The following is a 26,876-nucleotide window of genomic DNA, read 5'->3' as shown; positions in this document are numbered from 1 at the left end:
AATAGCTTAAAATACGTTCAAAAGTAGTAGTCAATTTGTAATTGGCTTTTGTAAACGATACCTTACTAATTCTAAAGTTTGAGCTGATCCGGGAAAATTATAACATTATTAGCTTGTGAAAGATTTATGAGTATATAGGATAATAGTCTAATGAATATGCAGACACATTACGCATTTGATTAGTACTAATTAATTTTAAAATCATTCGGGGACCCATCCTATGATATGTATGGATCTTTCCTTCTCTCTCACCTAAAGTTCGCTGTCTTTCAGTGCCCTCTCTCTCTCTCTCTCTCTCTCTCTCTCTGCATATTAAGTTGTCATCTTTCTCTCTGCAAGTCTGAAAATCCTGTCATCATGAAAGTGAGAGCCACACCATAATCCACACACACACACACCTCCTTAAATCAGTATATCAATAAAGACTCTCTCTCTCTCTCTCTCTCTCTCTCTCTCTCTCTCTCTCTAAATAAGGGCAAAAAAAAAAACCCAAAACTCCCACACACACCAAACCATAGGCACTGAGATTGTTCATTCTCATCATCATCACCATCAACAATCAGTAGCTAGTACTCAATCAGTGATGTATTGAAGAAAATGGCGTACCAACCACACAGCTTCATGTTCCAACACCATGAAGAAGATCGCCACCACCACCACCACCACAATCACATCGCATCAAACCCTAATAATAATCTCTTCCATGGTAATTAATGACAAAACTAAATCATATATATATTTATCATAATAACATGCGATCGATCGGTCAACGGTACAGGTGGCGGCGGGCACGAAACGGCGGTGATGATGATGAAGCGTTCGCTGTCGTTCGAGGAGCGCGGCGGAGATCAGGACGACATGTCGGACGACGGATCGCAGGGCGTGATCGGAGAGATGAAGAAGAAGAGGCTGAGCTTGGAGCAAGTGAAGACTCTGGAGAAGAGCTTCGAGATCGGGAACAAGCTCGAGCCCGAGAGGAAGCTCCAGCTGGCAAACGCCCTGGGACTCCAGCCCCGCCAGGTGGCAATCTGGTTCCAGAACCGCCGTGCCAGGTGGAAGACAAAGCAGCTCGAGAAAGACTACGATGTTCTCAGGAAACAGTTCGATCTCGTCAAGGCTGACAATGACTCTCTCCACGCCCAGAATAAGAAGCTTCATGCTCAGGTCCCTTTTTTTCTTTTCTTTTTAAATATTAGAAATAAATAAATAAAAAAAAGGTAGAGCAATTAATACATGCTCTTGCAACTCTCCTTTTGTTTATACATATGTTATCTTCGAAGATTTTAGCTTTGTAAATGATTTGTACGTATATATTGCCTGCTCACATCAACTTCGTTGATCTGATGTGCAAATGGATAAAGAAATTATACCAAAGTATACTTGATATATAAGCACATAAGCGTTTTTTCAGTATTTTATTATTTCCATATTAATTATACTAGTGTTTCTGTGAGATCGATCATACTGCTCAGAAAGCAAATAATATTGACAATTCAACTAAAGTACACTCTCAACTAGTTGACCTACTTGCTAATATAGTAAGTGCATAAAAATCCTTGATGATGATGTTCTGATGATTGATTAAGCAGTACTTTTTTTTTTCTATTTGAAATATATGCCCACAGTTATCAGCTTTGAAAGGTAGAGACTCGAGCGAAGCGAATCCGAAGAAAGATCATCAGCAAGGCGATCAGGGCTCGTGGAGCAATAATGGAAGCGATCAGAACAGCTCTGACAACAATAATATCAACTTAGACATTTCAAAGGCACAACCTCAAGTAATGGCTTCTTCGACTTCTTCACAGCTGGTAAACGGAAAGAATCTCTTCCCGTCGAACCTAAGGCCTTCAAGCATAACCCAACTCCTTCAAAGCTCGACGACGAGGTCTCACGACCATCAGATTCTACAGTCCGACGAGAATTTCTGCAACATGCTCGTCAATGGCGGCACGGTCGCCGGAGGAGAAGCCGATCATCATCAGCAAGGTCCGACCGGCTTTTGGCCGTGGACCGAGCAGCATTATTTCCACTGATGATGAAACGAAAATCGATCATGGTTCGATCCGGACCAATATGTAATGTTGTAGCGAAATGGAACAATGCAGTTTTCAATATAAGAGAAGGGTTGATGTATAGAAATTTATTTCAGCTCTTATATATATTTTGGATGAATATTTCGAGTATATTGGGAAATCGATATTCTCTGATGGCATTTTTTATTTAATACATACTTTTTTTTTTTTTTGGAATGGGAAAAACAAATTTTTTCCTGGTTCAGATATACATGTGCAAATGATCAGTGGGTTTTCAGCGCTGGCATATCGCATGGGCCATAAAATAAAATAAGAAGGGAAGGGAAGAAAAAAAAAAGATTCCTTGCGAAAATACAGGCTATTCTTAGAAATCACGTTACTGAAATCATCAGATTGATTTAACAGTGAGACAAATTATACAATAAAGTCAAATAATTTAATACAACACCAAAGATAAACTGAAGTAAATACACTGAAATTTATAGAAGAAATAAATTTATATGAATAAGAGAATTATTAATATATTATATTATATTCAATCATTAATTTTTTTTAATTTACACAGTTGAAAGCACGACAAATGTGATAATATGAATTATTGAACAACTTGTGCTTGGGTCGGAACAAAAGGCTGAAAAATGAACCAATCACACGTATATCATGTAGCAAGGCTTGAGAAGATTTGAGGTTAGTATAACTTAGCGACTTTTTTTTTTTTTTTTTTTTTTTTTTTTTTTTTTTTTTTTTTTTACCCCCAAGTGCCTGATTTGTTTGTTGGGTTTGAACTAGTATGTGGTCTTTCTCTTTTGTTTATATCCGAGTTCAAATTCTATCAATATAAAAAAAAAAATCTGTGGTGAAGTTTAAAAATTATCTTTATATCATCTAAGATATTTGATAGTGTATGTTTGCTACATATTATGTAAAGAATAAAATATTTAAAAACTAAAAAGCTATGGTTCTTATTTTTATTTATTTTAAGTTTATTTTTATGGCCAGTGTCCGAAGACAATATACTATAAGACTGAAAAAATTTCAGTCTATAAATAATTTAAGGATATTATTGATACATGAAAGTTGATATTTAAATATACTAAAATGTAAAATTATTACAAAAAAAAAAATAAGGTGAAATAATGCGAGAGATTACTAATGATGAAATATTTATCAACTACCTACTTTCAAAAATATAATTGGATAAATATTACTGTATAGTATGTATTGATTGTAATTAACCAATTGTAGAAAAAACGCAAAAATTCAATTGAAAAAGCAAACCATTTTTTTTTCATCCGTCACAAGTGAGCGTTCATTAATTTATTTATTTTTTTATATTTTTTAGCATGACCAAACTTCTTATGTTTATTATATATTTGGACAAATTCTACCATTTTATCTAATATTGGGGAAACTTTTTTTTTTCTTTCGAAAACACGCATTTTACTAAAATTACGGATAGATTCTTATTTGCATTTTAAATTTTTAAAACTTTGCTAGGCATTGTCATTGTGCACGATGTTCCTCAACAAAAAAAATAAGAGTTAAAAATTTAACGACCATCTGATGACAAGTATATATACGTATGAAAATGATGGGTGTATTTTTTGTAGAAGAGAGATTCTGAGCACACATTCCAATGGGAAAGACGCCAACGAGATGGGAGGAGAAGTATACAAAAGAGAGTGCGAGGGAGTCAGAAAATGGTCATTGTTTCGACTTTCTAATTTAAACTCAATTATTTTTTTTTATTTTTTTTTGAAAGTGACTTATCACAGATTTTTAATCTGACGACGATCGACTGTATCTAACTGCCTCGCTCTCGTTCCTCTCTTGGACTTCCATGTGACATCTCTGCCACCATATTCTGCGTCTTTACGTTGATGATCATTCATCACCAGATAATATCTTATCTTTCTATATAACTTTATTATAAAGGACAAAAGAAGAAAAAGGAAAAAAGAAAACTTCACTTGCAGAGAATAGTTATGTCGTTATTTTATGCGCTTGCAGTCGAAAAGACTATAGATTATGGAGTACGTACGTGGTACATGAATTAACCAACGACTACCACATGATACATGAAGACGTTATTTATAATTTTATATATTTGGTGTCGGCGAGAGAGATCTTTGTAATTCTATAGCAATTCCTTTTACATGGAATACGGGCCCTAATTAATTTCATAGTTATATATTTTTTGCATGTACATTGTTTCATAAGTTATTATTATTTTTCATCAAAGAAATTCCATTCATTATAAAATGCTACTATAGAGCAAAATACAACAAGATAGAAATCAGAAGAACTAAAACGACTAGACACGCCGAAGGTGTCACCTGAAAACCAACGAGACAATCATGTAAGACTAGGCCTACTAAGAATTTATCAAATCACCTCCATGTCTCTCAAACAGAGATAAATTCTTACATAACCAATGTCACTCACCCGAGCAACAACCATCCAGATTATGCCTTTTACCCTGGAGGACCACCTCCTCAAACCCGACATATGCAGATTAAGTGTCATTTCACAGTGAGATCTTGACGGCTTAAGGCCAACGACCAACCCAACATCTTGTTTACCTATACTATGCACCTGAAGTGAACATCGGTGGAAAATCACACACCAAAAAAATGGAGACACGGCATACTAGTAAAAAAACACAAACAACCTACTAGATCTAAAAAGCAAACCAAAATACAAAAAACATAAACTACATCTAAGAATTTAAAACGAAAGACTAAACTATAAACGTATGCCTCATACCTAAAGTAAAAGCACTCAAAGCAAACCCACTCCACAATAACCACATTGGAGGCATCCTCGGCCGAACGGACCTGGAACAACGGGACGACAGAGCATGCGGAGGGTTGGTCGGCGTTTTCAAACCCGTCGTATGGACACGTGAAAGACGCGGGGAGAGGGCGGAAGAAACAAAAATAGAGCTAACCGAAATCTCCATATCTGAGTTTCATTCATTGGAGCTAACCCCTCATAAGTTAAAAACAAAAGAGACATATATAGCTAATATTACACATTCTAATTAATCATTAGATGCTCCATCGCTTTTTGAGAGAATGTGTTAATTAGTTCAAAGCGATAACCTTCTCTCTTGTATTTCATGACTACCGAATAATCGCTACAATCAAAGTCATATAAGAATTTATTAATCATACTTTGGTCTTTGATTTATTCGTTAATAGCTAATCACGATTCAATATTTATGTTTTAAAAGTTCAAAAAATAAATGCATGATGAGATTTATTTATGTGAAATATGATAAAGTAAAAAAATACATTAATTTCTCAAACTTCTAGAATGATGAGTTTTTATGCACCTTTCATGTTTCTCTCCTCTAGTGCTACCTCGTATTTACATATAATTTCATACTAATTGAAATTACTAAACGTGTCTTGAGAAGGTTGTTCAACTATGTTGGTAGAACTACTTATTGAATAATTGATTGGTTTTAGCAGAATTAATTAAATTAACAATCAATCAAACATAAAGTAATAAAGGACGCATGGAATTGGTAACCCTGTTCGATGATAAAGCACCTACATGACTTAGATTTGTAGACTTCCTCTCAAGCGCCTAACTTCTTTGACTTCTCCAATAGATGGCAATCTGAGCTCCCCTCAGATCAGAGACTCCTTCTCTTTTTCACGCGACTCTTCCTCCTGAAGATCACACAATCCTCTCCCGAAGATCTTCTCAGTGTATCAACGCAAAACATGCACTCACAAACTCCGTACAAATAACAGTAACAAGTTCCTCGAACCAGTTGTCGATGAAAAATCTCATGGCAGGTAGGCTGGTTCAAGGTTAAGGCCGGCGTGAATTGACCTAAAAGTGTCAATCGACCTATTGAAATCCTAGGGGAGTTTTATAGGCATCAATAACATAATCTCCGCAAATTAAATCGATTATGAAACCAAATCCGATTGTATCTCCATGAAAATCGAAACGAAAAATATTCTATTTTTAGTTTTGTTCAAGCAGACTGTGACGTGACTTATACAACCCAGGTCTTGAACAAGTAGTCGTGCCATCGTCTTGCACAATCTAGAACTGACAGTCTTGCCAAACTAAGACCATGTCAGAGAAGCAACACTAATAATAGACATTGATTTGGAAACAAAATGGGAGTAATGCATGATTTAAAAAAAAAGGCGTTGTGAATGAAAAATCGATTTTTTAAGCGACGAAAGATTAAAGTCATGGCATAATAGGCAATGCACCCGACAAACGAAGTTTTTTTTTTAATAAAAATAAAATATGAGATACTATAATATATATATATATATATATATATATATATATATATATATTTAAATGTGGTAACAGTAATTCTCACAATACATTATGATTTTTACTAGAAATGGTTTAAATTTCAAGCAGAGGAAAAGCAAGACATGAGTTCGTTATTTATTTCTATTCAAATTTCATCAAAATTAACAAGAATGCCGCCTATAGCCTTTTGTAGTTGCATCGGCCAAAGTGATAACGAAAAAGCGCTTCAACCATTTAAAATGAAGAAAAGTACAAGAATGGATGTTAAAGAACAAGACCGAAAAATAAAGAAAATAAGATATAATTTTCAAAAGTACCATTTAAAATTTCTATTAAAATAGTCTTTAATTCAACTATTTACTGTTAATGACGCACGCCTGAAAAAGGGGAAATTATATATATATATATATATATATATATGTATATTTAAAGATGATAATTTTTTGAATACCTCAAAATTTCAAATATTTTATAATATCTCGTTTTTTAAAGTTTAGATAATTTGTTCCATTATTTAAATAAAATTACAAACATAAAAAAGTCAAACAACCTGTAAACTAATAATAACAAAAATCAAACCGAGTTCTAAATAATAAGGAAAAATTGAATAAATTAGGTATTCGTAGAAGAATGAGAAGTGAAGTATTTCCGGATTTTTTTTTTTTTAACAAGCCAGCCAAGTTGGGTTATTTAATCTTCAGTAAATACGATACAAATATCAAATATATCAATAGATAAGCACAAGGGAGGAAATCGGTTGTTTAATACTTTTATCTTTTAAATAGGGTGTTAAATTATTTTGTTCTAAAAAAAAGTTGTTTTCCATTTTCAATTGTATTTATATATATATATATATATATATATATTTTTAAATTTTATTTTGTTTAATTTTATTTTATTCTTTTACTGTTTTAAATTTTGTTTAACTTTATTTACTGTTTTAAAATTAAAAAAAAAAACAATATAGTACTTAAAACACCCATTATTTTAAAAATATTACTGTAATTTCCCTTATAATGTATAATAGCTGGGAATTCAGTTTTGGGTCTTTTTTAATCAAGAAAATAAAACATAAGGGATTATATCACAATTATGAAATTTCTAATAATATTGGACCAAAATCCATTAAGTCTATTTTGATTCAAAAGTATGACTATTCATTTTGCGTATTTACGTTTTTAACCCTTTTATTTACTTTTTTTTCCTCATTCACTTCACATCCTTTATCTCTCTCATTTGCACGCCTAAAATTTCTTGTCGGTCACGGTCAAATAAAAATTGCATTCGTTGACGATTCTTCGACAATCCATTGTCGTCGTCATCATTGTATCCATCTCTCTCTCTCTCTCTCTCTATCTATCTATCTATCTCTCTTTCTCATGCTGAATCGTCACAGCGTTCACTCTCGTTCTCATGGAAGTGTTTGAAGGTTTTTTTTTCATATGCAAAATTTGAGAATTCATTTGAAGATTTATTGACATATTTGTCAATATATTTGATGGATTTCATAAAATCTTCAACAAATCAAATTATTTGAAGATTTATTGACATCTAAAAAACTTATTGGCAAATCTTCAAACAAATTCCCATAATCTTTGAACATTTATTGACATCCATGTCAATAAATTGAAAAAAGATGTCAATAATCTTCAAAGAATTTTCAGATTTTTCAAGTCAAGAATCGTCGACAAATGAAAGATGTAATAAATCTTCAAAGAATTTTCAGATGTTTCAAATGAAAAATCGTCGACGAATGCACTTTTAATTTGATCGAGACCAATAAGAAATTCCAGGCGTGGCAAAGAAGAGAGAGAGAAATAAAAAGGGTTAAAATGCAAATACACAAAGTGACATTTTTAAATTAAATTAAATTTATTGAATTTTAGTACAAAATTATTAGTAATGTCATACTCGCTACTTGTGGCATAATCTCAAAACATTAAAAAGGATATTAGTTTGGGCCTAATGCAAAGTAGAATCGTAGAGAGCTGTTTAATTGGGCCCGATAAATCTGGGCTCAGATTCACAAAATCCGTTGTGGACAAACTAAAAAAAGTTAAAAACATCCCGACACAAAAGCACAAAGGTCTTGACCGGAGACCGAGATTAAGAAAGCAAACTATTTTTTTTAATTTATTATATATAATATATATTTATATTGGTTCCTAAAAAACAAAATAAACAAAAAAAACTTTATTGACGAAGTGAAAGTATTGGACAGTGGACAAGTAGGCAAAACGAAACCAGATATGGAACAAGAACTCAAGCTACTTCAGTTTCTCTCTCTCTAACTCTAACCTCTTTGTTGTTTTGCACTTTTCGAATTTCAATCCCTATCTCTACTTCTCTTTCTCTCATAAAATATTTCACTCCCATTCTCTCTCTCTCTCTCTCTCTCTAGATACATTCGTTTGTGTCTTTATCTAATAATAACCCACATTGCCTGAATAGTCAGTGGTGGCTAAGCTCGACTTGCTCTTTAATGTGCTCGTTCAGAGCCCGAAGCGTTTGTTTTTCGGTTTGAGAGCTGACAAAAAACCCCATTGCGAAAGGAGTCACGTTTTTCTTCTTTCGTCTCATTCCAGTTCACCGGGCATTTCCGCGCTTTTCCGTTACTGTTGAGCCTTCTTTTTTGAGTGTTTCCGAAACCAGCCACAGACTGATTTCCATAAGGCCTAACGGTTCTTCGGATTTCGCATGTATATATTTACAATATCTCGCTTCATCTGTGTGATTCAAACGCTTTTATCAAGAACATTTTTCTTGGGAAATCTGGGTTTCATGAATTTGGGGTCGGTTCTCTCGCTCTTTATTTAGGTTCGCATTTGGGTTTTTGAGCCGTGCGTTTGGCGGGATTTCGACTGTCTTTTTCTTTGGTGGTGGGTAAGTTTTATTTTTTGAATTCTGTCTCTAAAAGTAGATGAAGAGAATATACTATTTTCTTTATCTTTTATTGGGGGTTCTTTTGATACAAAGGAGGTGCTTTTAGTCTCAGGAAATTCTAAGAAAATGGGATTAGGTCGCGAGGCGATTCAAGTGGGCGATTGGAGCGTGGGAAAGAAGAAGAAGAAAGAGGTTGAAGAAGAAGAATTAGAATTAGAGTTAGAAGAAGAGGAAGAAGAAGAAAGAGGAGGTTCAACTGGGTGTTGGATGAAATTCAGGTTCATGGGAAGTTGTTTGTCTTCGAAAGCCAAAGTGGAAGGCTCTTCAAGCGCGAGTGGAAGCGGAAGTGCAAGCGCGAGCGCGAGTGGCATCGAAAGTGGAAGCGGAACTAGCGCTCTATACGGTAAATAGAATGGAAAATGATTTGATTCTATCTTATTCTCTAGTTATTTCAATGTATGTCGTAAGTTCTTGATTGTTAGTTTATATATATGCAAATAGTCTCTCCTACATTGTTAGTTGATAAGGGCTCAGAGAAAGTGAAATGTAGGGGTCTTTAGATTCTGTTTCCATAAAACTCGGTTGATCTACAATCCTGCTTCGGAGGAATTTCATTTTCTTCTTCTGTGGCGGGATGTGTTTCCATTCACGTTACAGCTGATCATTAAAGGCTTTAAGCTTTTGTCAGACAGACTTGATTCGACCACGTATCTGATTTCGACGGTTATCAGTTACGGACTGACCAATCGCTCTTATGTGGTTTTGTTGCTGCCCGTAGATCAATCAGCTTTATGGATGGAAAGTTTTGAAGCGAATAATGTACATGCCTACGTATCAGATAGAGCCATTCGTCTCTAACTATAAAGCCTTTTTTAATATGATTTTGTGATCTTTTGATTGGCTGCCGAGAATAGAATTACCTATTTTTTTCTTCCATCTTTTTCTTGAAAGTTCAATGATGAGGATTCTATAGAGCTTTTTTAATACTTGAAAACAAATTTTTGGCCATAGATTTTTTAAATATAGGTGTCCGTTACGACACATTTGCTACATTTGCTCTTTTTTTTTTGTCATTGTTATAAAAGTTTGTTGCTATTTGTAATTGATTGTATGTGTTTGAAACAGACGAAAGTAAAGAAAGCAAGTCAACAAATGACACAAGCAAAGACCAGCCGGTCGTTCCGGTTGCATCGTCTTCAACCACGAGCCTTGCGGAGAGTGCTCCGTCCACTCCGAGTATCGCCGAGGAGCTAAAAATCTCATCAAAGCTTCGAAAGTTCAACTTCAGCGAATTGAAGTCCGCCACGAGAGGATTCAAAGCCGAGAGTCTTCTCGGCGAAGGCGGGTTCGGTTGCGTCTTCAAAGGTTGGATCTGCGAGAGCGGAACGGCTCCGGTGAAGGCTGGGATGGGAATTCCCGTTGCCGTGAAGACTCTAAATCACGATGGACTGCAGGGTCATAGAGAATGGCTGGTTTGGCTCGATATAACAATCTCTTATTTATTTTTCCTTTTATTCTGCAATGTAATTACATTTAGGGATACTTGTTTTCAGGCCGAGGTTAACTATCTAGGCGATCTTCTACACACGAATTTGGTCAAATTAATCGGTTACTGCATCGAAGATGACCAAAGGTTGCTTGTTTATGAGTTTATGCCCCGGGGAAGCTTGGAGAATCACCTTTTTAGAAGTAATGCTAAATTCAATTCGTTTGCCCTAATAAAGGATCATCGATAGGTTTCGTACTCATTTTCTAATCTCGTTTTTGTTTTCGTAACCGTGTTGGATTTTGAACTGTTTTGAAGGGTCTTTGCCTCTTCCTTGGTCGGTCAGAATGAAAATAGCGCTCGGTGCTGCCAAAGGTCTCGCATTTCTTCACGAGGAAGCCGAGAGGCCTGTGATATACAGAGATTTCAAGACATCCAATATCCTGTTGGACGCGGTATAGTGTTTACGGATTTTTTTATGGCACACAGCTCACGAATTCTCAGTCTTAACGAACCGACCATTTTTTTATTCCCAGGAGTACAATGCAAAGCTTTCTGATTTCGGGCTCGCCAAAGACGGCCCCGAAGGAGACAAGACCCACGTCTCTACCCGAGTCATGGGCACTTACGGCTATGCGGCGCCCGAGTATGTGATGACAGGTTAGTAATGCTTTTCTCTTCTTCTTTTGACTAATTTTTGCCTGTTTTGTGTTTCTGTATCCGTAAACCATACCGCTTTGTTAAATGCTTTGAGTGAACAACCACCATTGGGCTTGCGTATCAAGCCCTTGTTTTTTATTTTGGAACTGAAAGTTGTCGAAATTACTTAATTTCCCAAAATAATAAAAATATTTCAGGTTACGGTATTCCAACCAGACCATGAAACCCAAAACTGGATCATGTTAGAATCCCAAATATTTATACGATTTTCAGTTTTATATTAACATAAGGGCTAAACTGATACGATCTAGTACCATTTTGGACTATCTTTTTATTTTGGTGGCAGATGCAAGTAGCATAATAATTCAGGGGACAAAGAGACAATTTAATATTTTTTTGTTCTTTCTTTGATCAAACTTAATATTTAATACTGTTGTGAACATCGTTGACTCGTGTCATTAGGGTCTTCTGTAGCATTTCGGTTAAGTTAAGAGTTGAAATTCGAACCATTTTTCAGATAAGATTTTATAGTTCAGTAAATCATGTCTCGTAAGCATATGCGCTTTGAGTATAAGTCTATCGATTACTCAATTTTCTTCATTTTTTTTTGTCTCCCGGTCGATAATGCCAGCGCCTCGTGGATATTAGTCAGGTCTAACCCGGACAGCACAGTTATTGAAAAAAAAAAAAAACCAGGGTACAAATAGACAAATTTTTTTTTTCTTTGATCAAACTTAATATTTAATACTGTTGTGAACATCGTTGACTCGCCTCATTTGGGGCTTTGTAGCATTTCGGGTAAGTAAGAGTTGGAATTCGAACAACTTTTCAGATATGATCACTCAACGTTTAGTTTAAGTTTCTGATAATGATTAAATCATGTCTCGTAAGCATATGCGTTTTAGTATATAAGTTCATCATCGATTATCCAACTCGCTTTGTTTTTTTTTTCTTCTTCTTTTATCACTCAGGGCATCTTACTTCGAAGAGCGACGTGTACAGCTTCGGGGTGGTTCTTCTGGAGATGCTGACGGGGCGTCGGTCGATGGACAAGAGCCGGGCGGCCGGGGAGCAGAACCTGGTGGAGTGGGCCCGGCCCCACCTCGGGGAGCGTCGGAGGTTCTACCGCCTTCTGGACCCGCGCCTCGAGGGCCGATTCTCCATCAAGGGTGCCCAGAAGGCCCTCCAGCTGGCGGCCCACTGCCTGAGCCGCGACCAGAAGGCGAGGCCCCTCATGAGCGAGGTCGTCGAGGCGCTCTCCCCTCTCCCCGAACTCAGGGACATGGCCTGCTCCTCATCCTATTTCCAAGCCCTCCACGCCGACCGCGTCGGCGGGTCCAGCCTCAACGCCCGCACCGGGGCCCGCATGATGCAGCGCCCCGGGCGGAGCCTCTCCAACGGCCTGCCGCTCGCTTCTTCGCCGTTCAACCACCGCAACTGGTCGCCCAAGCCCGCCGAACAGTCTTAGCGGCGGTGGTGGTGGTGGTGCTAGTTTAGATTGAGACTGAGAAGTTGTTGGGTGTGTGTGAATTTTCTTCTTCTTGCCTTTTTGAAAATTTATGTGTAATGTTTTACATATATAATATATACATGATTTTTGTTGTTTTTTGTTTTTTGGGTTTATTAATTTTCAAGTAGTTGAAAAGAAAGTACATATTTTTAACATAATTCTCAGGCTCGGTTCCATTCCGTCCCTGGACTCTTGATTTCGTAGAATCTGGATATGGGAATTTCTGGTTGTGTGAAAAAGTGAAAACTGGATTTGAGATTTCTTGAATCCATTCCTCACTGAACCGGGATCCATATGATTTTTTATTACTATAAAAAAAATAAATATGAGCCATTCGATTTAATAAAGATAATGTGAACGACTGTTTTATTTCAAATAAATATCGAATGTAAATAAGATATATACAAAAGGATTCTAAACAAACTTTGTAGAACTCCTAAAAAGGAAAGTGAGTTTGAATTCAAACTAAAGTTATAGAATGCTGAATGGCAAACAGAATCTCAAGTAAATTTAATACATTTTTCTAAGTTACTGAGACTAAATCTACTTAGACTCGGTAGATTTAATCATTTTAAAATATTTTACAAGAAAATTATTTTTTTGTATTAAAAAGGGATTAAAAGAAAATTAAAACATTATCCGATTTAAATTCCTAGTTTCTGTCTGCTGTGATGAAATAGGCAACAATAAATAAGCTTGAAACCAAAGAATTTTTATTAGACTACCTACACTATGAAAATACGAGTTAATTTTGAGTGAGATTCTACCTCGTTTTTCTTCCTATCATCTGACCTTTTATAGGCTATTGGCTGGAAAACGGCTCAAGAATATCTAAATGACGTTACTGTTTAATAAATGCCGTCGTAGTGAGATATTTATTCTATTTATATCATCTACGTTCATGGAACCTAATGACAATATAATAAAACGTCTTTAAGGTCGGACTCATCAGGGATTAGACCCTCAACAAGTTCAAGGGTCAAGGCAGGTCCTTGAATCACGTTCGTTTTGTGGCGACCTTGAAGGTTGCGGCTCGAGTAAGGACTTGAAATCGCATCTCACCCCATTTCTCATGTCACAGGCCGACGTTATGTTAAACATTTAGGTCAAGTGGGTCCATGGTGACGAAGTGAGCATTTGAATTATTATTCGCCAACAATTGCCCATAGTATCGATGCTTCATATGCCACACTTAAATTATCCCTACAATATAGTCTTGTAGTTTATCAACACGTCGTTGTTTTCGCGTGAAATAACCTTCTTCACCAGTTAAGGAGTATAAGAGGGATTTCGACGAAATATAATAACTTTTCTCGTTTCTTGAAATTTTGCCACTAGTTCCCATGGATTATAATGGGCACACCCTATACGTCTTTTCTTATCATTTGAGGTATGTTGTGGCATGATATTGTTTTTATAGAGGGAAGGAATTTGGCCAACTTTGTATTTATAGCGAGGCGAAATTTGGCCAATTGAAGGTGAAGTGGAAGGTACAATTGATTTGATCATTCTCGTGGCTGGTGAGAATCAGACTACACCTATCCCATTCTCATTTGAGGATTTGTCGACACGAAGCTTCCATCAAGATCCGTCAAGTCGTGCCCACTCTAGTTCTGCACATAGATGAATTCGTTGACGAAGTTGACCAAGACTTGACATTTGATCATACATGGTTTCAAGGAAAATATCGAATTGGATGAGTTCGATTGACCATCTTATCACTTTTCCCGAAAAAATAAGATTTGCCTAATAAGGAGGTAATTGGTGAATTCTCCGATGATATCCGCTAAGAACTATTGTTTTAGTTTAGTCGAGGTAACTGTGAGAGTAAAGTTCGGCTCCTTTAATAAAATTTGATATTGGGCCGTTTAGCCCAATATCCACGAAGCCCAATTACACACAAGATCGATTAAATAATTAATTTATGGTATTTAATTATTATCATTCATTAATTATTAGTATGATTTAAAGAAGTCACTTGGACCGTAGCCCAAATCCACTTATGAAGTCAATGTCTTCGCTAGAGATTGTGATGAAGTCAAAGTCAACAAGTAGGATGCGATCTCGCCTTGAAATCCGAAGATCGGACGACTTCTTCTGAGCCCGTTCAAACGAGAAGGCGATGTAGCAGCAGATGAGACAATGAAGTACGAAGTTGCCAGCACATGTGTCTGAAGACGTCGCATTTTGACTTGGTATAAATCTTATCATTTCGAGAAGATTTGGCACGGAGGATTATTCCATTATCGCACTCGTTCTCCCTCTTTGTAATCCTCAGCCTGTCAATCGTTTCCCTATTGATTGAGTTTGACCAGTTGTATTCTCGATCGAATATGTAATAAAATCGTTTACTTGTTCTTATGACAATCGTTTATAATTGTCCTCCTCATTTTTTATGACGTTTTTTTAGATTCACATAAATAAATCGAAATACACACTAAAATAATCTTTTAGTTTTCTTCGTAATTGTTAAGGCTCGAAAACGATACCTATTGGAGTAGCAACTCAAGTCTCACATTGGAAGAATATGCAAGAATTACCTTGAATATAAGAGTCCCACCAATTTTATTAGTATGAGGTTTTTTGGAAAGGTGCCCAAAGATAAAATCGTGCAAACTTTGGCCCAAAACAAACAATATCATATTAATGTGGAGTAATGGTGAGGTGACGAACCAACGAAGTGGAAGAACAGGCTCTACAATACCATTTTCAAACTAACCATCAGTTTGGAGTTGGACATTCTTATAGTTTTGTGTCCGTTAAATAAAAAATATACTTGATTTCCAATTCAATATTATCCAAAACCACAAAACGTTTATTTTCAATTGATTGATTATTTCCACCACAGAAATGGTTAATCCAAGTGATTAGTACCAAAATCAAAGATTGGACTAAAAATCTAATTGAGCCGATTTCCAACTCCCACGTGGTATAATCCAAAACCACATCCAAACATCCCAATTCAATATTATCCACATCTCTCTCTTCTCTCTCTCCTGAAAACCACCAGATTAGAGAGAGAAATAGAATATCCTATCAGAGAGAGGGAGAGAGTAAATAATAACAAAAAGCTCAACAGCCAAATAACTGAACTAAAGCTCAACTCCCAAACTCATATATGGCTCTGTGACGGAAGACACACACACTCTCTCTCTCTAGAAGGTACAAATGGCTCTTCCTCAGCTCATTCCATCGCCGCCGTCTCCTTCACTTAATCCCAAACCCTCATTAAACCCTAGTTTCCCAATCCGGCCCCACCGCCACCATTGTCGTCGCGTCAGGACAGGAACTTTGCGGTGCTCGGCGTCGTCGTCGTTCCCGGAGCGGAACTTCGCCGGAGGAAACTCGCCGAAGTCGAGCGACCTCGTGGAGCTCCCTCTGTTCCCGCTCCCGCTGGTTCTCTTCCCCGGCGCAATCCTCCCGCTCCAGATCTTCGAGTTCCGGTACCGGATCATGATGCACACGCTCCTCCAGACCGACCTCCGATTCGGCGTCATCTTCTCCGACGCCGCTTCCGGCACGGCCTCCGTGGGCTGCGTCGGCGAGGTCGTCAAGCACGAGCGTCTCTCCGACGACCGGTTCTTCCTCATCTGCAAAGGCCAGGAGCGATTCCGCGTCGCCGGAGTGGTCAGAAAGAAGCCCTACCTCGTCGCGGAGGTGACGTGGCTGGAGGACCGCCCTGCGCCGCCGGACTCCTCCGGCGGCGGGGAGGATCTGGACGCGCTGGCGTCGGAGGTGGAGGCGTACATGAGGGACGTGATACGGCTCTCGAACAGGCTGGGAGGGAAGCCGGAGAAGGATGTTCAGGATCTCCGGCGGAATCTTTTTCCGACGCCGTTCTCGTTCTTCGTCGGGAGTACTTTCGAGGGGGCGCCGAGGGAGCAGCAGGCGCTTCTGGAGCTGGAGGACACGGCGGCGAGGCTCCGGCGGGAGAAGGAGACGCTTCGCAACACGCTCAACTACCTTACCGCCGCCTCGGCCGTCAAGGACGTTTTCCCCTCCACGTGACTGATGAAATGCCTCACTGAAAAATGAAATGGTATACGACGTAGGACTCTTTTTTGTTTTTTGTTTTTGTTTATATTGGATAGACGTTGTTAGGATGTTTTATACAATGATGATGAATGGTATATTATATTCGTGATTATTTGGGAGTGAAATACGAAGCTCTGGTGAATCAAACGGTTCCAGAACACAGACCGATGAACAAAACTGTTTTTTGGAAAGAAGTAATTGTCTTTGCTTGTGGCATTTTTGCTGTTGTGAACTTGAGAGTAGCGCCTATAAAAAAAAAAAACAGAACACAACAAGCGCTTCTAATTATGAATCAATTGTATTTGGCGAGACATTCTCAGTCAAGGCTTTAAAAAGTGGAGAACATTACTCTTTATTCATTTTCATGCTTATTGATAATGAATCATATGCGAGCAGAACACAGCAAATTTGTTTTCTCACCAAAAAGAAACACCAAAGATGACAAGAATCATATTGGAATAAAATGTCAATACTTATATATTAGTGGTAATAATTTTAAAAAAAAGAGAGTATGTTTTTGTTACTGCTATTCGTATAAAGATATCACATTTTGTACGTACCACTCATTTGCAAGGATCTAAAATAAAACATCAAGACTCACACTGTCATAGCAATATCTTCTGCGAGTCTAAGCCTGTCCAAAATCTCACCCAAACCCTGTGCCGCGACCTCGTGCCTTCCCCGCGATTTCCTACCTTCTTGTACCACCCGAACGATGCACTTGTAGAGACGATCGTAACGGTGGATTGGGTTATCCATGTCGATTGCGGAGTTGAATCCGTGGTCGATAACGTAGCTCCGATCCACGTCTTTTCTCCACCGACAAAGAACGTACTGCTGGGGAACTTCCAGAACCCCGTTCTGGGCGAGGACCGATAGAGCGTGACGGCACAAATACCCTCTGAAGTTGAAGACCCCGCAAACGCATAGCACTTCGTTCTCCACCGGATTGTAGAGTACCTCGAAATCCCTGGTTTCCCTCTCGTCGATTTGTTCTTTGACGATGTAATTTCTGATCGGTCCTTCTCCGGCGGCGTTTTCGTTCGTCGGCCCGGATGTAAAGCACGAGTACATTCCCACGACTTCGGATTCGAATCTGCGTTGCACTTCGTTCGTGAACGCTTTGGAGAGCTGAGACTCGAAGTAACACCCGGTCTTGGGCGCCGGGGTCGAGTTCTTGGACTCCAAATCCGCCGCGGCTTCGAGCCTGTATCGCTTCCGAAGGGCTTGCTCGTAATTTTCCGAGAAAAAGACTTTCAAGGACGTGTCTTTCTCGAGGAGATCGTCGAAGAACGAGGGTACGACCTCGTTTGGTTGGATCGGAAACATGCCCGCCAAGAACACGTCCTTCAGATAAACCGGAGCCCAACGCCTCCGTAACTCGTACAAAGCTTGGAGCCAAGCCTGGTCGCCTAATCCGTGCCGTTCGATCATCGCTTCCCAAGCGGATTCAAACTCCTCGGGCCTCAGAGAGGTATAAACCGCATGATCCAAATCCGATGTGATCGCATCGTATCTGAACAAGCCTCCCAATCGCTCCGGGACTTTTTGCATTATCCGAGACAGACACAGACAATGCGAAACCCTAGGGAACACATCGGCGACAGCGAGTTGCAATTCGCTGCACTGTTCGGTGATGACAACTCGCGGCGGGCGACCCGACAAGCAAGTGAGCCACGCCCTGAAGAGCCACGTGTACGACTCGACCGTCTCGCCCGAGAGCAATCCACAGCCCAAGAGCACCGATTGCCCGTGGTGATTCACTCCGACAAACGAGACCAACGGAGCTTCGTATCGCTTCGCGAGGCACGCGGTTTCGATGGAAACCACGTCGCCGAAGTGACTGTACGCGGCCCGAGCCCTCGACTCGGCCCAGAACAAGCTCCTCAACCGACCCTTGTCGCTCAGATCCGCGACGTAGAAGAAATTCGGATCCGACAGTTGAGACCGAAGCAAGAAATCTCGAACCGCCTCGGAATCTCCCGCTCCGAGAGCCAACCCCTCGCAGCGTTCTTCATCTTCTTCTTCTTCTTCGTTGTCGACACTAGCCCTCCCGTGGGGCTCGGAATCCACGATTACCGTACGGAAAAGCCTGATCTTTTGGGAGTCTTCTTCGGGCGCGGGTCTCTTGTGGGACTTGTAAAGCTTCACGCTCGCGGGGCTGATCAAGTGGTTGTGCTCGAGCTCGGCCTCGACGACTCTCCATCTTTTGGCTGAATCGATCAATCTGAACTTGATCATTGCCGGGCATCCAGTTCTTGTCTCGGGTCTCGGCCGATTCGCCTCGCTTTTCTTCTTGAACCCAGCGCTGCTACAGCTGAGTTTCGCTCTGTACCTCTCTTTGCTCTTCCTGTACCACGTATTGCTCACTCTCACCCCGAAACCTTGCTCTCTGGCGTAGCAATTGTAGAAGTAATACACGTCCTCGTACGAATCGAACTCCATTCCGACTCTCGGAGGAAGCGGATTCTCTCCCTGGATTATTCCGCCGTGGCTGACGTATTCGGTCATCGCACAGGCTTCTTCCATCTCCAGCTCATACCCGTCCTCGTCGCCGAGCCGGTCGGCGTTAATGGAAACTCCGTCCATGGCTGACGAAACTTTCCGAAGATCAAAAGAGAAAACGCAAAAGTCAGAACTAAAGTACTTTTTTTTTCTTCCAAGTTCTAACTGTGTTATTCAATGTCGCAAACTTTTTAAGCTTCAATCAATGTCGCGAATCATAATTGGTATATCAAAGAGAGGGCTTATTGAATTCTTTACCTTCGGAGGCTCAATCGTTCAAATCGAAACTCTCTGCTTGTAAGATTGATTAGCGGCGAGTTCGACGGTGTACTACGGACAATGAAATCCGGCTGGTTGGTAGAATCGCTCCTCGAGGCTTTGGTTGACTATAATTTTCACCGCAAACTTCGGGAGAGAGATGGATTTCGGCGCACGGTGTGGATCACCGGCGCGTGAAGGCTACGGTGGCCGAAATGGCTGACGGAGGTTTGCTTCAGGGAGGCCACCTGTGTTACTGAGTAAGTAGGGTACGTGTCGATCGAAAGGAAAGGGAAAGAAATGTATATATTATTGGAAAATACTAATTTATCAAAATACACGTAAATTAAGTCTCTCATTGAGCTCATAATTCACTCACAGGTAAAATTCTAGCATAATTATTAAAAATTTAGTTTGTACGACATAATTATAAGTTGAGTTATAATTTAATTATAATTTTAATTAAGACCATTCAACTATTTTATATATCTTTGATATTTATTTTAATTAATACGAGAAATGTGCTATTTGAGGAAGTTCATGTAAATGATCAAAATCCACATAATTGTCCAATTTTTTTTTTTTTTAATAGTACGGATTTTCCATTAAAATAGGGTAAAAAACCTATTAATACAGGAGAATAACACCTTAGTACATGAATTACCAAGACCTAAGTCGAGGTGAATCTAACATTAAATTCCGGTAAAAGTACGAAATGTGCAAACTTCCAACAACAGGAAGAATTACAAGCACCAATAGAGCACACAAGAGGCTCGTTAAAAAACCCAAAGAATGGCGATGGAAAAATCCAACCAAACTCGGTCCGATAACCACGAATAGGGTGGCTCTTCAACCTGCATAGATAAAAACCTAACAGGAAATCCACTACGGGAGATGCGACTACGGCTAATCCGAGTCCAAAACAAACCAAAACAAAACAAGTATAATAAAAATTAAAAGGATCCATACTCCAACTAAGAACCCTGTAGCTAAACTGAAAACAAAAAACCAGCCACCAAAACAGTAAACCAACCACAAAAACCGATCCAAACCACTCAGATCTGCGAACCTTCGTCACTCCTCGAAGCGCCCCGCGAAACCCCCCTGGACCCCGCCGCAGAAGTCGGCTTCCTCTTCGACCACCGTCACGAACTCGGGGTTGAGCGCGCGCAGCGCCGCCACGAGGGCGCGGGGCGAGCGCGCTCTCCACAGCGCCCCCGCGCAGCTCACTGCCAGGGCCTCCCCTTGGCGGAGCCCCCGAGCGGCTCGGGGGGGGGGGGGGGGGGGGGGGGGGGGGGGGGGGAGGTCGGAGGCCACGGCGGACTGGAAGGACACTCCCATGAGCCCGGCGAACTTTTCCCTGCGGCGGCCTACCTCGGTGGTCATGGCGGCGCCACTTTCGGTGGGATCTAGCACGGTGAGCCTCGTGGCGGGAGCGTCCTCGTCGGAGGAGCGCGTGGCGAGGGCCTCGAGGAGGGTGGGCCACTGGGTGCAGAGGCTGGCGCCCAGGTCGAGCACGTGGAGGGCGGGGTAGTGGTGGAGGGCCTCCAGGAGGGCGGCGTTGGAGGCCACCTGGCCGAAGGAGGTCCACTGAGACGTGGTGGCGAGCGGGCTCGGCGGATCTGAACCGGCGGTGGCGAGTGGGCTCGGCGGCGAAGAGGCAGAGAAACAGCATCCACTGAGACGTGGGTCACGAGGAGAATCGCCCTCCCCTTCGGACCGGAGCCGCGACAGCGACGGCGTCCGAACCAGAGGGGCGGCGGCGGCGATTCAAATTAGGGTTTTTTTTCCTTTCCCCTGTTCTGTCCCGAAGAGAGAGAGACGCTTCTATTCATCAAACTTAAGTGTGTAAATTGTTAAGTAGAAAGAAAAATAAGCCAAAGAAAGTTAAGAAATAAAGGCTTGGTTTGACAAAAAGAAATATTTATTTATTTATTATTATTATTTTTTTTTTATCGTTTCTTGCTTGTAAATGTACAAAAAGAAACATAACTAAATATATATTCTCATATTTATTTAGAGTATTTTTTAATCATTTTCTATTTGTAATGTAATAATATGCGATTTTTTAGGAATTGTGAAATGTTGATTGTGTACTTTTAATTTTTAAAAAATATCGAGTTTGTCCTTTTCATTTTACGGAAATGATAAAATTATACTTTAGAATATATAATTATATCACATTTTTTTATATAGTAAAATTACTGCGTCAAAATAAAAAAATCAACAAAAACAATAAATGGGACGTAATCATATATTTTAAAGTAGGGCCCTTTAAAGTATAATCATCTAAGGTACAAATTCTGAAAACTAAAAGTACAAAGTCACTAGGGTAAGTACGGGCTTTCGAGCAATTGATTAAGTGTCTTCTACGGAGTTGGGAAGTGCTCGAGAGTTTTCACCGGTTCGGTGAGTGGTGGGTTTCAAATAATACGCTGTTAGAATAATTCGCACAACAATAAAAATAACAAATCGATAATAAATGTACACGATCAATATGGTAATTTTGAGATGGCCTAAAACCCTTTTGAAAAAAAAAAAAAGACTGTACCGGTGATATGGCCACCACTCCTAAAGACTACAGATATTATTACGATAAAAATAACGTTGAGTCTCAAGGTAGAAATTACACAAAATATCGATCATTAAATCAGTACTAAAAACCTCAACGCGATCATCAATCTATGCAATAGTTAAGCGTTGTCAGTACTAGTCCTATCATGTTGGACAACCAATAGCGATCCTTGGGGGACCATCAATAGGCCTACCTTGATATCACGAATAGGCTTGGCCAAGAGTAATCTTCTGTGAGCCATGAACCACTGAGAGACAAGCTTCATCGGCGGTCGAAACTCGGGCCTTGAGTTCACGCAAGCCAAAGCCAGCATGGCAACAAGAACCACATCACCTGCGACGAGGCGATTCGTCGGTTGTGGCAAGCGTTCATCAAGTAATTCACTCAACGTCGTAGTTTGAGCAATCGAAGAAGATGATCGCGATGTTAGAGCTGATAGTAGCTCTCTTGGATGTCTTCCCATTAACGTTTCTAAATGCAACCACTCCAAAGCTATAAACATCACATTTCTCCGTCACAGCCATTGTGTATGCAAATTCTAGGAAATTCAGAGACAGATGCACAATTTTTAACTAGGTGTAATATGAAAAGGAACCTAGAATTTATTGAAAGTTTGAGATTTCACTATTTTTTAACTAAGAATAAGCATACCTGGCGCGATATACCCGTAAGTTCCAGCGATCAAGGTCTGATTTGATGAATCAGGTTGAAGAAGTTTCGCGGTGCCGAAATCAGACACGAAAGCCTCTCGCCTCGAGTTCAATATAACGTTGGAGCTAGTCACGTCGCGATGAACGATGAGGTTTGGGTTGTAACCAACCCAAATCGCAATTATTTCGGGTTGGTTTGGTTTTTTATAGTCGTGAGATTGGGTTGAACCAAACCAACCCGATAGTGTTAATTATTTAATTTTTGTAAGATTGCAAATATTTTATATGTACTATTGTTAAAAAAAAATAATATTTTTTTAATAATATTATAATTAAGTAAAAAAAAATACTCAGTATTATACTTTATTATTTACGACTACATGAAAACTTGGTAATTAAAAATATGCGTAATTTTTATTTTAATACGTAATTTTTTTTAAAGATAAGTAAAATTTTAATTTTTTTTTTATAAAACGTTCTAGATATAATATACGTATATGATTTTCATTCGAGTTATGAAGTCATTTGTCGATAATTATAATCCGACCAAACCAACCCGATTATTTTCGGGTTGGTTTTGTTTGGTTTTACCTTTCAATCGGGTTGGTTTGAGTTTTAAAATTAAAAAAATAGTTGTAGCGGTTCGGGTTAATAGAACATGAAAAAACCGACTAACTCAACCCGATTACACCCCCTGTAATATATTGAACCCAAAGAAATAATTTTCACTCTGTGAACAAAAGTGCACGATTTAAAAAAGGAAATGAAGATGTAAAAAAATTTAAAAAGTGAGAGGCAGTTAGTAATAAATGAAGGTCAACTGAAAAAAAAGAGTCTCGAATGAAGGTGTGAATGCATGATTTTATATCCGTTATATCAGCTATTTGTTGCAAGTTTCCCTTTTGATTAAACTCTAACTACAACCGTCGGATGAAAACACAATCCATCAGCGTAAGATTAAAGCGAGAGTTAATTGGGCATCCATTTTAACGTTGTTATAAAAGGCTACACAAAATGAGTGTGAAAAAATGGGCGTCTCTTCTCGCTCCCTCCAAGTCGCTCTCTCTGCCTCGCCGCCAAACCCCGACGCCGTCGCCGGATTCGAAAGGCCGACCTCGCGTAGATGATCTCCATCTTCGGCTGTAGGGTTTTCAATCTTCTGCAGAGCCTGTCCACCACCAGGTGTCAACCCTACCGTTGGACGATCGGAGCTTCTGCGGAGACGCCTGAGAACAACGTGTCAGCGATCGGGCTAAAAGCGCCAGTGGAGAGAGAGATTCGCTGCTGAGAGACAAGTCTCGTCCCGTCCCACCCATCAAACTCGCTCGCTCGCCATAATTTCAGTGTAAACCCTAGAAACCCATAAATCAAGTTATTAGTCTCTCTAATTCCCTTTTTAAGGGTTTCATTTTGACTCCACCGACGGCCCGCTGTCGCATTCCCCAGTCTGCTTCGCCATCTCCGGAATCTCGCGGCCGATACGTCCCTCTCAGAAGCTCGCTACTGCGGTCACGGGCATTAGTTACCCGTCCCGTAGAGCCTCAAATTGTGATAGCGGTAACACCCGAGAAAATCAAGGTGCTTATTCCACACCCTCACACATCCCATTTATACTAAATCCACATTGTTTATCTCTTTGTCCTTTACCGATGTGGGATTTTTTGGTGTCCACATGCATAAAGAAAGTCTTCATTTTAGTAGTGTGGCATTTCCTTAATCTAAGTGTTCTTATTAGTTTAAAAAAAAATTAAACCGTTGCTATGCATATGATTTAAAAAAAAAATTGTTGCAGTGTATATGGTAATGTATTAGATTTTAACTTCTAGTCTATGTTATATAGTCTTGGTTTGTACTTTGTACTATGTTTGGTAATGTAATTTGTACTTTTTTTTTTTTAACAATTTGCAAATTAATATCTAAATGATATCAATATTAATTTCGTGAAAGTACAATATTTATAAATCAGTATCAAAATTACTCTAAGAATTCTAATTTACAAATTATTATCAAAATTACTCTCTATGTGTAATATGTTTTAAATGATATTAAATTATTTTTAACATACTAATAATATTTATAAATATCAAAATTCATTAGGAGAAAATCAAACAATTTTTATTTGTATGCTAAACCCATTAATTTCACTTGCAACATATGTATGTATTGTAATTTTTTTTAAAAATTACTAATTGTTCAAATACCCCGCGGAATACTTTTTTTTTGCGGTATACCTCGCGTAATGCGAGTTACCGCGTGGTACGAGATACCCTCAACGTTCGTCAAATACCGCGGAATACCTTGGTACGAGACGAGATACCCTCAAAATTTAAAGTGCGGTATGGTTGCGAGATGCGAGATTTCAATCTTGCTCTTAACGAGCCACACATTTTTATGGAAAGAAAAAATAGCAAATTTCTTACTCCCCCTAATTAACCCCGTAATTCCCAAATAAAAGTACCACGCCAAACATCTGATTACGACATCGTCTTCTAAATATTTTCAGTACGAACTCTCACTCACTCAGTCTCTCGCCACTACCCCAAAAACCCTAACGTCTCTTTTCAAAGCCACTCTCTCTAAAATGCCAAAAATAAACTACTACCTGAGATTCCTCGCCGACCCAACCTTGGAAGCGGAGACGGTCTACATCGACCGACCCTCCGACGACGACCCGCCGTCGTGTCTGATCATCCTCACCGTCAATTTCACTCGGCCGGCGTACAGTACTCTGTGCACCTCCGATTCCGAACCCGACGACTTCGAAATAATCGACCACGAAGAAGAGCAGTCTTCTTTCACGGAGTCGCTCTCGCTCCCGGAGGACTGGCTGGTCGACATCCACGCGCCGTTGGCGGCGCTGGAGGAGCTTCTCGCCGGCGTCGGCGTCCCTCCGAGCCCGATCCGCTCCGAGCTGGCGATCGATATCTTTGTTGCCGTCATCAAGTCCGACGGAGACATCGAGGCGAGCGTCGACGCGTTGGTGACGAGCCTGCCACGTGGCGACGGGTTGGAGGGTCTGGAGAGAGGGAGGAGAGGGAAGGTTGTGACGTGTTCGGTCTGTCTTGAGGATATTCCGGTGGGGTCGGAATCCACTATGTTGCCGTGTTGGCATTGGTACCATGAAGATTGTATTCTGAAGTGGCTCGAAGAGAGCGACACTTGTCCTCTCTGTCGTTTTGTGATGACCTAGCTTCTTCTACTACCGTCGTTTTTCTGATTGTTGTTTTTATTTTTTTTATTTTTTTTTATATTGGGTTGGGATATAACAATGGCCTTAAAACCTTAATTGTTGCATTTTAGTTTTCTGTTGTCCTGTTCTATCGAATTGGTTTAAATTATTGCGATAAATTGGCATGGTTTGCTTGATTATTTGGTTATGTTATTTGGCATGATAATTTCTTATATTAAATGCTTAAAAATAATTTTAACACCGTAAGAGTCAGTTTTTGGGTTTGAAAGTTATTAAGATCCATTTTTTTCCCTCTATTTTTGGAATAAACTCTGATGGAATGGTGAATACAATAATATTCATTCATTACAAAAGATATGTGAATTACATGAGCAAAAAGATATAAAATAAGAAGAAAAAAAAAGGAGACAATTAGACATGTAGCCCAATAACTTAACATTTTTTTAGAAAATAATCAAAATTTCATTTTATTAAGAAAATATCCCATCAGATCAAAGTAAATTAATTAATTAGTTATGTTAATTTAATTTATTTCAAAAAATAGTCCACCAGACCGAAGTAAATTAAATAATCTAACCGGATTAATTAATTTACTTTGGCTTGATGCGCTTTTTTTATTAAAATAAAATTTTGACTAGATCTTTAAAAATAGGTAAATGATTGGTTAGTTTGCAACAAATACTTAAAAAAGAATAGACTATTGTTTTGTAATACTTCAAGGTTGAAGACATCTAGACTTGAATTACACATGAGATGCGCTTTCTTTATAATATCTCTTGCACCTCAAAAATGTCTTGA

The 26,876-nt window shown here is 39.3% G+C and overlaps 3 protein-coding genes across 3 annotated transcripts; 2 read left to right on the top strand and 1 right to left on the bottom strand.

Moving 5' to 3' along the window:
- Positions 1 to 261: 261 nt before the first annotated feature.
- Positions 262 to 2,228, top strand: HB-3 (homeobox 3). The gene is made up of 3 exons (XM_089607360.1): positions 262 to 706; positions 779 to 1,164; positions 1,626 to 2,228. The coding sequence occupies exons 1-3, from the start codon at positions 598 to 600 to the stop codon at positions 2,031 to 2,033; spliced, it is 903 nt and encodes a 300-aa protein (XP_089463486.1). The 5' UTR covers positions 262 to 597; the 3' UTR covers positions 2,034 to 2,228.
- Positions 2,229 to 8,542: 6,314 nt separating this feature from the next.
- Positions 8,543 to 13,143, top strand: LOC149406512 (serine/threonine-protein kinase PBL34-like). Its single transcript, XM_089607340.1, has 8 exons — positions 8,543 to 9,025; positions 9,144 to 9,205; positions 9,316 to 9,612; positions 10,335 to 10,681; positions 10,763 to 10,898; positions 11,014 to 11,150; positions 11,232 to 11,355; positions 12,327 to 13,143. Coding segments are annotated over exons 1-8 (1,602 nt in total). The 5' UTR covers positions 8,543 to 9,023; the 3' UTR covers positions 12,824 to 13,143.
- Positions 13,144 to 16,702: 3,559 nt separating this feature from the next.
- LOC149406511 (protein FAR1-RELATED SEQUENCE 6-like) lies at positions 16,703 to 19,951 on the bottom strand. Its single transcript, XM_089607328.1, has 3 exons — positions 19,664 to 19,951; positions 17,502 to 19,500; positions 16,703 to 17,146 (listed from the first exon to the last, which is right to left on the bottom strand). The coding sequence occupies exons 2-3, from the start codon at positions 19,487 to 19,489 to the stop codon at positions 16,963 to 16,965; spliced, it is 2,172 nt and encodes a 723-aa protein (XP_089463454.1). The 5' UTR covers positions 19,490 to 19,500; positions 19,664 to 19,951; the 3' UTR covers positions 16,703 to 16,962.
- Between the last annotated feature and the right edge of the window lie 6,925 nt (positions 19,952 to 26,876).

This window comes from Urtica dioica, chromosome 1, assembly GCF_054948205.1.
Source record: "Urtica dioica subsp. dioica isolate 48M chromosome 1, U.dioica_male_clone48M_v1_H2, whole genome shotgun sequence".
NCBI classification, from domain to species: Eukaryota; Viridiplantae; Streptophyta; class Magnoliopsida; order Rosales; family Urticaceae; genus Urtica; species Urtica dioica.
The sequence above is the reverse complement of the archived record's forward strand: the minus strand, read 5'-3'. Positions and strand labels throughout refer to the sequence as shown.

Bases quoted from the DNA above. Each gene is read 5' to 3' on its own strand.
- HB-3 (XM_089607360.1), top strand. From the start codon at position 598: ATGGCGTACCAACCACACAGCTTCATGTTCCAACACCATGAAGAAGAT. The intron at 707-778 runs GTAATTAATGAC...TCAACGGTACAG, and splicing joins TAATAATAATCTCTTCCATG to GTGGCGGCGGGCACGAAACG. The intron at 1,165-1,625 runs GTCCCTTTTTTT...ATATGCCCACAG, and splicing joins ATAAGAAGCTTCATGCTCAG to TTATCAGCTTTGAAAGGTAG.
- LOC149406512 (XM_089607340.1), top strand. The intron at 9,206-9,315 runs GTGGGTAAGTTT...AGGTGCTTTTAG, and splicing joins GACTGTCTTTTTCTTTGGTG to TCTCAGGAAATTCTAAGAAA. The intron at 9,613-10,334 runs GTAAATAGAATG...TGTTTGAAACAG, and splicing joins CGGAACTAGCGCTCTATACG to ACGAAAGTAAAGAAAGCAAG.
- LOC149406511 (XM_089607328.1), bottom strand. From the start codon at position 19,489: ATGGACGGAGTTTCCATTAACGCCGACCGGCTCGGCGACGAGGACGGG. The intron at 17,147-17,501 runs GTGAGTCTTGAT...TTTTTTTTATAG, and splicing joins GAAGATATTGCTATGACAGT to GCGCTACTCTCAAGTTCACA.